At 47.6% G+C, this 12,901-nt stretch overlaps 1 protein-coding gene across 1 annotated transcript in view; it reads left to right on the plus strand.

Moving 5' to 3' along the window:
* The window catches only part of SLC6A13 (solute carrier family 6 member 13), a gene marked incomplete at its 3' end in the record, with an annotated part of 33,300 nt that overhangs the window by 1,395 nt on the left and 19,004 nt on the right, over positions 1–12,901 (plus strand). Inside the window, exons 2-3 of the mRNA XM_082849826.1 lie at positions 1,917–2,123; positions 11,421–11,555. Coding sequence (XP_082705952.1) covers positions 1,922–2,123; positions 11,421–11,555 — 337 coding nt within the window. The 5' untranslated portion in view covers positions 1,917–1,921. The remainder of the gene's footprint in view (positions 1–1,916; positions 2,124–11,420; positions 11,556–12,901) is intronic.

Below are 12,901 nucleotides of genomic sequence, written 5' to 3' on the forward strand. Positions count from 1 at the left end.
AATTAATTCACTTCCTTGAAGTCGTGTGGCCTCTGGTGCAGAGCTATGATTTGAACCCAGGCTTGTCCTTCAGTCGCACGATGCTGCTCTGAGGACTGGTACCCAGCGCGGCTAAGGGACCCAGGGGTCCCTAGGGGTCTGTTCTTCTAGGGTCTGGGGGAATGGAGAAGTGAGGGAGATGGTGCTTTATCATTGGAAGACATCCATCAGCCCCAGAACCTGCACAAGACGTGAGGAGACCTTCTCCAAAGGACTGGGGAAGCTTCTGGGGGCCAGCTGCTTGGGTTTCTCCTTCTGAACCCACAGTCCTTGAAGCCCATTCATTTATCAAATACGCAATATGTTCCTGACCTCCCTCTGACTTTCTGGATCCCTCGGGGAAGCCCCGCTGGGAAGGCAGAGCCACAGGAGAATCTGTGGCCAGTTGGGGCTCCTGTGAGAAAATTGTGTTCATGCGAACGTTCCTCGGGGAGTAGAAAGAAGTGCGTGTACCCACTTCTCCAGAGAGGGGGCCGCCGTATACAGTCGGGGATGCCACCAGCCAGTATGACTGCGGGAGGTAAGTGAACAAGCAAGGCAGCGTGGGCTCAGGTCCCGGCTGTGCCACACGGCTGCACCCGTGTCACCCAGCCTCTCTGAACTGCAGCTTCCTGCTTACAAAGCAGAGGGAATACTGCTCACGTCTCGGAGCTGTGTGGATTGAACGAAATAACTATGTAAAGCACTTAGTCTACAGTAGCTGTTCACTGAACGTGGGCCACATCCAGTCGCATCCTCAATCCCAGTACGAGTCTAGGAAAGGGCCAGGAAGGGTGTAGCACTACGGCTCTGTATTCATTTTATGTTGCCTTCTCTACTTAATAGAGTCGTGCACCGGCCACCACCAAAAAAGAACCCAGAGTTTGGGACTTCCCTGGTGGTCCAGTGCTCCCAGTCGGGGACGGGGGCACAGGTTCGATCCCTGGTCGTGGAACTGAGATCCCCCATGCCGTATGTGCGGCCAAAAGTTAGCTCATCTTACGCAGAGTGCTTGGTCCCGCTCAACCACTCTCACCCCCTTGCAGGGGTCCAAAAATACTGACATTTATTTTCCTATTACAAAATAAAACATGTTCTTCGATGAAAATGTAGAAAATATAGATAAGGAAAACATGCCTATAGCCCATCCACTGGTGGATATCCTAATCTTCATGAATACAAATGCTTCATAAGGTATTTTCCCAGCAAAATCATGTCATGTGTGCTATTTCCTAACTTTTCACTTCACACATTGTGAACAACTTTTCATTTCACTACACTTTCTTCTGCAACACATTTTTTCATGATTCTATAGTAGTCCATCGTGCATGCCTTAATTTATTAACCTATTTACCATTTCTGAACATTTATATACTTTCCAATATTTGGCTGTTATAAACAGTGAACTTCCTCAGTGCTGAATCTTTACCAACCATCACAATTATTTCTTTAGGGTAAATTCCCAAAAGGGAAATTGGTGACTTTGAGGATACATTCAACTCCTATCCTTGTGACTGTCCCCATACATGGAATGGAGAAACTGAGGCACATGCTAATGCAGACGAAGCTGGCTGTAGGGTGGAAGGGAGAACTCCGACAACCTGGGGCACATGAACACCCCGTGTCCACAAGCCCAACCCAAGGAACCTTCTAGGGGAGCAGTGTCTGTGGCTCAGGGTCAGCACTTTCTTCCTGACACATGAAAGGGATATATACTCTCAGCAGCTGTTACCCAGCCTTTACCAGCAAGAGATGCTAAGGAGGACGTGGATCTGCGGACAGGAGTAGGATTCATCTCTTCCAGGGCTCTATTCCCTAGGGAATTTCCTGGCGAAGGAAGGGGGCAGCTTTCCTTCCAGGCTTCCCAGCAGTAACGGAGCACCCTGCTTGTTTTCCAGGTGGAATGGATAGCAGGGTCTCGAGCACAACCAGTAATGGAGAGACAAAACCAGTGTGCCCAGGCATGGAAAAGGCGGAGGAGGCTGGCGGCCTGCAGCGGGGGCACTGGAACAACAAGATGGAGTTCGTGCTGTCCGTGGCCGGGGAGATCATCGGGCTGGGCAACGTCTGGAGGTTTCCCTACCTCTGCTACAAAAACGGGGGAGGTGAGAACCACTGTGTCACCCTCGCCCCCCACCCCCACCCCAAGGCTGTCTCCATCTCACGCACTTACTGCCCTCTGGGGAGTCCCATGGACGCAGAGGATACTGGAGTTGGAAAGACCCTCAGGGCACTGCAGGAGAGACACCTAGACAGAGGGGCGACTTCCTGGGGGGTCCCTATTGTGGCTTCAGAGAAACATGGGTATAGGCTGGGAACCAGACGGATGGGAGTTTGGGTTCTGCCTCTGCTACTTACGCCCTGTAATCTCAGGCAAGCCTTACCTTGGGAGCTCAGGTAAATGCTGTCAACGGAGATAGTTCTACCTGCCCTTCAAGGCTGTTGTAACGCGTAGAGGTCACGTGTGCAAAGGACCTAACGAACGGTAGCTATGCTGAAGAGGATGTCGGCACCCAACTGTCCCATGAGGTCTCGAGACTCCGTAGCCGTGACTTCCTGTCCTCCCCCTGCTCTGTGACATGTGTCCCCCCATGTGTCACCTTTGATACCAGTGGCTCTTCCTTTAAGATTTTCCCACTGAAATGTGTGTGGGGGGAGCATGAACTCTAATTCTTTGCTGCGTCTCTCCTGCCTCTCATTCTCCGCCATTCCAGGTGCTGCAGCCACTCCACTGCCCCTGTTGCTGGTCACTTTCCCACCGGGGACTCTCCTTCAGGCACTCCTGGGCCTCTGGGGAGCCCCAGAGGGATTTCCCAGGTGTGAAGTGCTCTGGCCGAGCAGTGGGCTCGGAAGGTCCCCTCGTTGGTGGGTAGAGCTTAGCGGGGCTGGGCTCCCAGGGCTGGTTTTATGGGAGGCTGCAGCCTGCGCTAGAGGAGGGGAAACGCCAAGGTGGGTCACGGGGACAGGCCGAGGGGGTGGGAGTTCTGTAGGCCACGAGGCCTGGAGGGAACCCTAATGCCACACCTACCCCTTTGTGGGGTGTGGGGGCCTCCGTGTGTGAGCCCAGTCTCAGTGGTTTTGAGGAGATAATGCGATGCGGGGTGGAAGAGGGAGCATGGGAAGGGGGTGACACACAGATGCTCTGAGCCCATAGTCTTACTTTCAGGATTGTGGCAACCGGGGATTGGCCGTGGGGTTGGAGGCTAACTTGTATTTTTCCAGAGGGGTGGGAATGGGCTGATGTGTTCCCTCTCCACAAGACTTCCTGGCCGGCAGCCTGAAGCCGCAGGACTTTGCTCGGCTGACATTGCGAGGGAAGGAGGGAGGTCCCGACCCAGCCCTGGACCCTCCGCCGGCTTGTTCAGACATTTAGGCCCGAGGGCGGAGGGACGGGGCTTGTCGTTCAGGGAGGAGAAGGAGTCTGGGGGCTAAGCCGGGCCTTGGGGCTCCGTGTCTGGAACGCGGTAACCAGCTTAGCTCCTCACGCGGCAGGAAGGTCGGGAGGTGAGCCGCTCTCCCCAAGCCTCTCAGGAATTGGGTGAGGGTGGCTGGGGAATTAGCAGGAGTGGCACGAAGAGGTGGGAGGGGGGTCCCAGGCTTGGTGCCAGCCACTGGGCTGAGCAGGGCCTGGGCAGGGCACACGGGGTCATCCTGTCGAGGGGAGGCCTACGTCTGAGCTCCGCCTCGGGGCTCTGTGTAGGCTTGTGCGGCCCAGGGAGGTGTGGCCGTGTCTCGGGGGAAAGGCAGGCCGGGAGCAAGCGTGTCCACGGCCCCTGGTTCCTCACGTGGGTGCTTCGGGGGGAGCAGAGGCAGGAGGGTGGCCACCTCGTGCCCGGGAAGAGCCTGCCCTCCAGCACGCCGGTCCCCACGAGCCGTTTCGGGGCTCACGGAACGGTCCGCGGAATCCTTAGGCCAGCACCCCGGTCTCTTCCCCGATAGGGCACAAGGCCTTGGGCTTCCTCTTCTCTCTCCTTGATGGACAACAGCAGCTGGAGGAAGTGCTCGGAGGGGCTCTGGGGCCGGGGCCGAGGCCGATGCCCGGGTTTGCTCTGAAGGGCATGAGTCAGCCAGGGCCACCGGGTGGACATGCGGGAGGCGCCCCTGCCAGTGTGAAGGGGACAAACCCGGGACCCGTGTGGCCTGTAGAGGGGCCCAGACAGGCCCGCTTTTCCGGGTTTTGGTGTTCCCAGAGGCTCAACCTTTCTGTCCCCTTTACCCCCTCGGCCCCTCCCCCCAGAGCACGGGTCCCACACTTCATCTCGTCACCTTCTCGTCTCTTTGTCGAGAGGGGACAGAGGCCTCCTTATGACAGGACCCTTCACTGCCGACATGGGGAAGGGGGTGGGGAGGACGGAGACCGTCTAGGTTGGTTTGACCCCATCCTCCTGCTTTAGTGATTTTATTTAAACCCGTGGTTCTCAGATTGGGGCTTGGAGTCCTGGGGGCGAGAGGGACGTTCTGAGCAGCTTCTGCAGGAGGGTGCTGGGGTCACGGGTGTCATCAGCCTGCTTTTTTCTGGGCCCTTTCTTGAACTTCATAGCTGTAAGTAGCCACTTTTGTGCTTGGCTGGGGGGATAAACTCGGGACTTTATTATCATTAATGTTTGTTTGGTGGGGAAGTCAGGGAGGAAAACGTCCCCAAAGCGTAATTTCAGTTCCAATCTAAAAATATAAGTGATATCTTCTGCGGTTCCTTCCAGCTTTAACGTTTGGTAGATCCTAATAGAAGTGAGTCCCAGAGCAGGGAAAAGGCTGAGGCAAGCATATGATAGAGGAACAGGGAAACGGTGAAACACTGTAGTCGAAAACCAGAGATGCTGAGAAAGTGGTACCAAGAAGCCTGTCTAAAATCCATCAGGAGACGGGTGCAGGGGGCGCCCGCCTCAGCCACCTCCTAGATAAGCGCCCTCCCTGCCGTCCAGGCCTTGTGGCCAGTCTACCCCGAGCACCTGCCCGCCCCCCTCCCCATGGCTTTCGACAGTCAGGCCAGCCAAGCCCGGACTGTGTCACCCAACGACAGTGACTTACTGTGGACCCACCACCTACCAGGAATTATTCCGAGTTGTTGTGATAATCTATAAACAGAACAGACCCCTTCCCTGTCCTTGTGGGGCTTACACTCCTATTGTTTATAAACAATAAACACAGTAAACAAGAAAATTGCATAGCATATCAGAAGTTCCTGAGTGCTACAGGAGGGGGGCTGCGGGCCGCCACACTGAGAACGTTAGAGTGAAGTCTTGCCGGTGAGTGAGAGCCGGCCACATGGATATTAGGGGGAAAGTGCTCCAGGCAGAGGAAACAGGTGTTAATGGCCCTAAAGCAGGAGGTTGGCTGGCGTGTTTGGGGAGCCACTGGAGGGGAGTCACTTTGGGGGGGCAGGTCACCCAGGGCTTGTCAGCCACTGTGAGACTCTGACTTTCCCTCCAGTGATGGGGAGGCGGGCCAGGGGTTTGAGCAGAGGGGCCAATCTTACACTTGTACACTGTCTGGCTGCTGTGTTGAGAACTGATTGCAGGGGACTAAGGGGGGAAGCAGACTGGTTACAAGGCTAAGAAGCTTGGAGTCTCCTTGATGTCCTTCTTTCTCACATAACTGGTGGCTCTGCCCAAATACCCAAGTCCTGGCTGCTTCGGAACCTGGGCCTTCAGCTGGAAGCCCTCCAGCTCCCTGGACACCGGCTACCGGCAGACTGAGTTGCCCAACACCCAGGCTGCCTGGGGCTGGAGACCCACGTGAGGCTACCGCAGAATGTACCACAGCTGGACCTCTCAAAGCCGGGATCTTAGAGGGAAGGGCCATAGCCAAGTAGAGCCCACCTCTGGATGTCAGGGAGAGGGAGCATGGGGACACCAATGTCAAGGGAATTAGATGGCCCCCGTTTGCCCTGAGGTTGTCCGTAGATATACTAAAGAACGAAGAGAAACAAGGAGCGTTTTTCTTCATGTAAGAGTCACGGTTATTTTATGAGTACGTGACAACTGGTCACCACTTTTAGTTAATGAAGCAATGCCAAGTATTGGTCCAGCAGTGTTGATTACAGCATGTAATAGTCGTGCATGTTCACTGCTGTGCTGCTCATGTGGCATATCGTCAGTTTGTCCTAAAAAAATGTCACCTGGAGCCTTACAGGTGACGCCACAGAATGTGTTCCTATCGAGAAGGGTGTCCAGCAGAATGATTCCTTTCCAGGATGGGCATATGGTCTCTCCCATCCCATGGGGAAAAATGCCAGGACATTTTAGAATTTGGGCAAGGAGACTAAACGGGGGATTTGGGGAGCAGATAACTGACTCCATCCTCCGTCTCCAGGAGTGGCTCCGTCTTTGAGTGGTGGTGACTGGGGCTTGGGTGGGGAAAGAGGCAGTGCCCCAGGACTGCCTGGTGGGCACCTGGGTCCCTCCTGGGCTCTGTCTCTTCCCTAGCTCCCTCCCCGGTTTGGGGCCAGTGACTCGGCCTGGCGGGTATGGACCTTGTCCCCTCTGGCCAGCTGCCCAGGAGCTCAAGGAGGCAGAGGGGGAGGGGCGCAGACTGACCACCGGACCCAGTGCGGTTAAACATTGGCTCGGTTCACTGGGGAAGAGCAGGTGGCACAAAGATGGGGATGAGGGCTTGAGCCAGGCTGAGAACTCTCTCCCCCGCCCCCTGTCTTCTCTCTCTCTCTCTCTGCGATGTTTCCAGCTCCCAGCAGGACTGTTCATATCAGCTACTGGGTTCTCTCTTCCCTAATTTCCCCTTCCTGCCCAGCAAGGCTTGGGCTGATTTATCTACTCACGGGCCTGAATTGTTTACCATCTTTCTTTGCCCTTGTGGTCACCAAGCGTTTCCTTCAGTGCCTGAATTACGGATGCGTGGACTCGAGGCAAAGAGCTGGAGAAGCCTATTCCCCACCAACTTTTGTTTTAGCAATTTTATGACGGTATAATTGGCTTACAACAACTTGCACACATTTGAAGTGTACAGTTGGATAAGTTTCGACACAGGTACACGCCCTTGAAACCATCACCACTATCAAGATAATGAAGGTATCCATCACTCTCCCAAATTTCCTCCTTCCCTCTCTCCCACCCCTGACCTCTGCTACCCCATCCCAATGCAACCAAAAACCTGTTTTGTTTTTTAAAAATATAACTATTTTCCAGCTTTATTGATATATTATGGATAGTAAGTTTAGGTGTAGAACATGATGATTTAATACATGTATGTATTGCAAAATGATTACCACAGTAAGGTTAGTTAACACCTTCATTCCTTCATATAATTACCTTTTTTTTTTGGTGGTGATAACACTTAAGATCTACTCTCTTAAGAACTTTCAACTATATAAGACAGTATAGTTCACTGCAACCACCATGCTGTATGTTGCATCTCCAGAAATTGTTTATCTTATAACGAAGTTTGACCAACATGTCCGCATTCCTCACACCCCCAGCCTCTGGTAATCACCATTCTGCTCTCTGCCTCTATGAATTCCACACATAGGAGAGGACGTGCAGTATGTACTTTCTCTCTGTGACTTATTTCACTTAGCATAATATCCTCGAGGTCCATCCATGTGGCTGCAAAACGCAGAATTTCTTCTTTTTTTATGGCTGGATAATATTCCATTACACATGTAGCATTTTCTTTATCCATGCATCTGTTGAGGGACACTTAGGTCGTTTCCAGGCCTAGTTTTCCAGGTTGTTTCCAAACTATATAGTAGTTTGCATTTCTTATGATTTTCTATAAATGGAATCATGCAGTATATACTTTACTTGGCTTCTATCCCTCAGCATAATTACTTTGAGATTCATCCATCTTTTTCATGTCTCAGTAGTTCCTTTCTTGTTATTACTGGGTAGTATTCCATTATGTGGACATACTACAATTTATCTCTTCGCCTGTTGATAGACATTTGGGTTGTTTCCAGGCTTTAGCTATTACAGATGAAACTGCTAAGAACTTTTGTGTACAAACCTTTGTATAAACATGTGCTTTCATCTCCTTTAAGGGAACACTGAAGTGTGGAATGGCGGGATTATATGATAGGGGCACCTTTAACTTTTTAAGAAACTGCGGAACACTTTTCCAACATGGTTGTACCATTTTTACCTTCCTGCCAGCAGCGTATCTGAGTGCCAGCTTTTCCACAACTTGACCGATACTTGGTCTGTCTTTTTAATTTTAACTTTTCTAATTGGTGTGAACATTACCTCATTGTCACTTAAATTTATATTGACTAATGATGTTGAACATCATTTCATGTGCTTATTTGTAGCCCACATATCTTTTTTGGTGAAAACCTGTTCAAATCTTTTGACCATTAAAAAAAATAGGGCTTCCCTGGTGGCGCAGTGGTTGAGAGTCCGCCTGCCGTTGCAGGGGACACGGGTTTGTGCCCCGGTCCGGGAAGATCCCACATGCCGTGGAGCGGCTGGGCCCGTGAGCCATGGCCGCTGGGCCTGCGCGTCCGGAGCCTGTGCTCCGCAGCGGGAGAGGCCATAAGAGTGAGAGGCCCGCGTACCGCAAAAAAAAAAAAAAAAAAAATAGGTCGTTTGTTTTCTTACTATTGAATTTTGCTACTTCTTTATATATTCTGGATACAAGTCCTTTATCAGATATGCATTTTGCAATTTTTTTTCTCATTCTGTCTTATATTTTTCCTTTGCTTAACAATGTCTTTTGAAAAGCAGAAGTTTCAAATTCTGATGAAGTGCAGTTTATGAATTTATTCTTTTATGACTCATGTTTTTGATGTCACATGAAAGAAATCTTTGCTTAACCCAAGGTCTCATATATTTTCTTCTAGAAGTTTTATAGTTTTAGGTTTCACACTTAGGTCTACCATCCATTTTGGGTTAATATTTGTATAAAATGAAGGTATGGATTGAAATTCATTTTTTGTGTGTATGTATATCTACTTGTTCTAGCATCATTTATTAAAAAGACTATCCTTTCTCCAATGAATTGCCTTTACACCTTTGTCAAAAATCAATTGTCCAAATGTGCATGGCCCTGTTGCTGGACTCTATTCTGTTCTGTCGATCTATTTGTTTATTTTGACACCAAAACCACACTGTTTTAATTACTGTATCTTTATAATAATATGAAAATAAGGGAGAGGTAAGCCTAAAACTTAGTTCTTCTTTTTCAAAGTTGTTTGGCTATTTTAGGTTCTTTGCATTTTCATATGAACTTTAGAATCCGTTTGTCAGTTTCTACAAAAAAGTCTGCTGGGATTTTGATTGGGATTACAGTGAATCTATTGATTAATTTGGGAAGAACTGACATCTTAATAATATTGAGTCTTCTGACCCATGAAAATGGTATGCCTCACCATTTATTTAGGTCTTCTTTAATTCCTCTCAGCAATGTTTTGCAGTTATGAGTGTACACGTCTTTTGTCAAATTTATTCCTAAATAGTTCATCTCTTTGATGCTGTTATAATGGTATTATTTGTTAAGTTGTAATTTATAATTGCTTGCGCTAGTAGAAGAAATGCAATTGATTTTTTATGCTGATCTTATATCTTGTAACCTCACTAAATTAACTTATTTATTCTAGCAGCTCTTTGGTACATTCCGAAGGATTTTCTTTCTTTTCTTTTTAAATACACTTTATTGAGGTATGACTAATGTACAAAAAGCTGTACACATTTAATGTATACCACTTGATGAGTTTGGAGGTAAACATATACTTGTGAAACCATCACCACAATCAATGTCATAAACATATCCATCACGTCCAAAAGTTTCCTTCTGTCCTCTTTTTTTCATTTTAATTTTTTGTGTGTGATAAGAACACAACATAAGATTTACCTTCTTAGCACAATTTTAAGAAAACAATTCAATATTGTTCACTGTGGGCACTATGGTTAAAGTGGATATCTAGGATTCATTCATTTTGCAAAACTGAAACTTTATACCCTTTGGCCAGCATCACCCTGTTTCCCCCTTCCTCAGACCCTGGTAATCACCATTCTACTTTCTGATTCTATGAGTTTGACTATTTTAAATTCCAACGGATTTTCTACATAGGCAATCATGTCATTTGCAAGTAAAGCAGTTTTATTTCTTCTTTTCTAATCTGAATAACTTTTTTTTGGAATAACTTCTAATTCCTTTTATTGCCTTCTTGCCTTGACTAGAATCAATATTGATGGAACCAATGTTGAATAGAAGTGGTAAATAGTAAGACTGGACACCCTTGTCTTACTCTCGACCTTAGGGGTTAAGCAGTCTTTCACCAATAAGTATGATGTTATCTGTAGGTGTTTTGTAGATGCCCTTTATTCCCTTCTATTCATCACTTGCTGAGAGTTTTTTTTTTTTTTTAATCAGAAATGGCTGTTAGATTTGGTCAAATACTTTTCTGCATTTATTGAAATGATTATATGGTTTTTCTTTTTAAATTTATTAATATGATCCACTGATTTTTTTTGAATGTTAAAACAACTTTGTATTCCAGCGATAAACTCCACTATGTATTACTTTTTTTATATATATTGTTGGATATCTAAAATTTTGTTTAGAATTTTGCATCTATGTTCATGAAAGTTTGATCTATAGTTTTCTTTTCTTGTCTTTATCTACTTTTGTTGTCAGAGTAATGCTAGCTTCGTAGAATGAGTTGGAAAGAATTGCTTCTAAATTTTCTGCAAGGGTTTGTATAGAATTGGTGTCATTTCTTCCTTAAGTCTTTGGAATGTCCCCAGCCTTGCGTGAGTACCACCAGGCTCTATCTTCTTGAGGGATTCTTTCCTCTCCTTGGGTAGTGTCCTCACACGCATGTGCTGACCAGCACTCAAGCTCATAGGGGACCCTCTGCAGGCACTTGGGTCTCTCTGTGCACATCTCTCCCCCTGGGACTCTCCTGTGAACTCCCCTGCCCAGTTGCCAGCAGATAGAGGTCTATGGTGGAGCAAATGCCAGCATTTCTGGCATCAGTAGACTTGTCTCAGGCAGTGACTGTGAAAACAGAAGCAGAAAGGATTACTAAGGGAAATCTGATTTCAGTCTGCTAAAAGCCCCTCTCTACCATCAAGAGCAATCATTTCCTTGACAAAAATTATAGACTGTGGGCTGTGGGAATGCTCCTGGATATCTGTGACTTGGTGAGCTTCTTCTATGGCCACAAGCTCTGTGTTATTTGGGCAGCAACTGAAGTTGATGGGGACCAAACCTTGGAAGGTATAGATGGAAACTTCAGAGTGAAGGAAGTGACTGGCTAGGTCCTAAGTAACTTGGTGACACCTGATCTCTGCCGTGGTTCCAGACATCTAGACAGATGTCCCCGCCATTTTGCGCAGTCCCCATCCCCGGGATTCTGACTGGAAGCATGGGGTGGTAATGGGGGGAGATGACCGTGGACCACAAGGAGGCTAGTGCCACATAATGGACAGCCTGTTTCCCACCCGCAGGTGCCTTTTTCATCCCCTACCTCATCTTCCTCTTTACCTGTGGCATTCCTGTCTTTCTCCTGGAGACAGCACTAGGCCAGTACACCAGCCAGGGGGGCATCACAGCCTGGAGGAAGATCTGCCCCATCTTTGAGGGTGAGTATCTCTGCACCCGACTCCAGCGTCTCTGCACTAGTTATAGTTATAACTAGTTATAGTTACAAACCTTGTTTGGAATAACTGGGTGGTGTATCAGCAGTGCTGATACAGATAAGACTCTGTATCTTTATGTTAAACCTTCCACCGTGGGCCCAAGACTGAATTACTGCCAGGGAGTTCCCTAAAAAGAGAATTTTAATGAGAAAAAAATAATAATTCTACCATCTTTGGAATTCTCTGGCAGTCCACTGGTTAGGACTCTGTGCTTTCGCTGTCAGGGGCCCAGGTTCAATCCCTGGTGGAGGAACTAAGATCCCACAAGCTGCGTGGCGTGGCCAAATAAATAAATAAATAGATAAAATGTTTACATAGCATGGGGAGATCAGCTCGGTGCTTTGTGACCACCTAGGGGGTGGGATAGGGAGGGTGGGAGGGAGACACAAGAGGGTGGAGATATGGGGATATATGTATACGTATAGCTGATTCAACTTGTTATAAAGCAGAAACTAACATACCATTGTCAAGCAATTATACTCCAATAAAGATGTTAAAAATTTTTTTTTAATTCTACCATCTTGACACAATAGCTATTTAAAACTTAGGATGTTTTATTTCAATATTTCTCTCTATATAGAATTTTCTTTAAGATTCCATTTTGAAACAATTATATGTTCACAGAAAGTTGCAAAAGTAGCCCAGAGAGGTCACGTGTACATTTCACCCAGGGACATTTTCATTTTCCTCAATGGTAAAAATCTTATAGAGAACAATATCAAAACCTGGGAATGGACATTGGTACAATCCGCAGACCTTACTCAGATCGCACCCGTTTCCATGCACTTGCTTGTGTGTGTGTGTGTGTGCGTATAATTCTGTGTAATTCTATCACTTGTGTTGATTCGTGCAAACACCCCCGCTGTTCCATGACCACGGAGATCTCCATCCTGCTGCCCCTTCATAGTCACACTAACCCTTCCCCTCCCCACCCCTATAACCTCTGACAGCCACTAACTTGCTCTCTATCTCTATAATTTTGTCGTTTGGGGAATGTTACATAAATGGAATCATACAGTGTGTGACCTTTTGAGACCGGCTTTTGCACTCGGCATGATGCCCTTGAGATCCGCCCAGCTTGCTCTTGTATCAGTAGTTCATTCCTTTTCATTACTGAGCAGTATTCCATGGTGTCGATGGTTGTCCTATGGTTTATTTAACCATTCACCCACTGAAGAACCTTTGGGTTGTTTCCAGTTTGGAGAGATTTACTTCATTATTTCTTTCTCTCTATATAAAGTTTACATATCTATTAATATGAAATATACACAGTTTCTGTCGTTTTTGTG

The sequence above is a fragment of the Leucopleurus acutus genome (genome assembly GCF_964270905.1).
Source record: "Leucopleurus acutus genome assembly, chromosome: 11".
Lineage (NCBI taxonomy): Eukaryota > Metazoa > Chordata > Mammalia > Artiodactyla > Delphinidae > Leucopleurus > Leucopleurus acutus.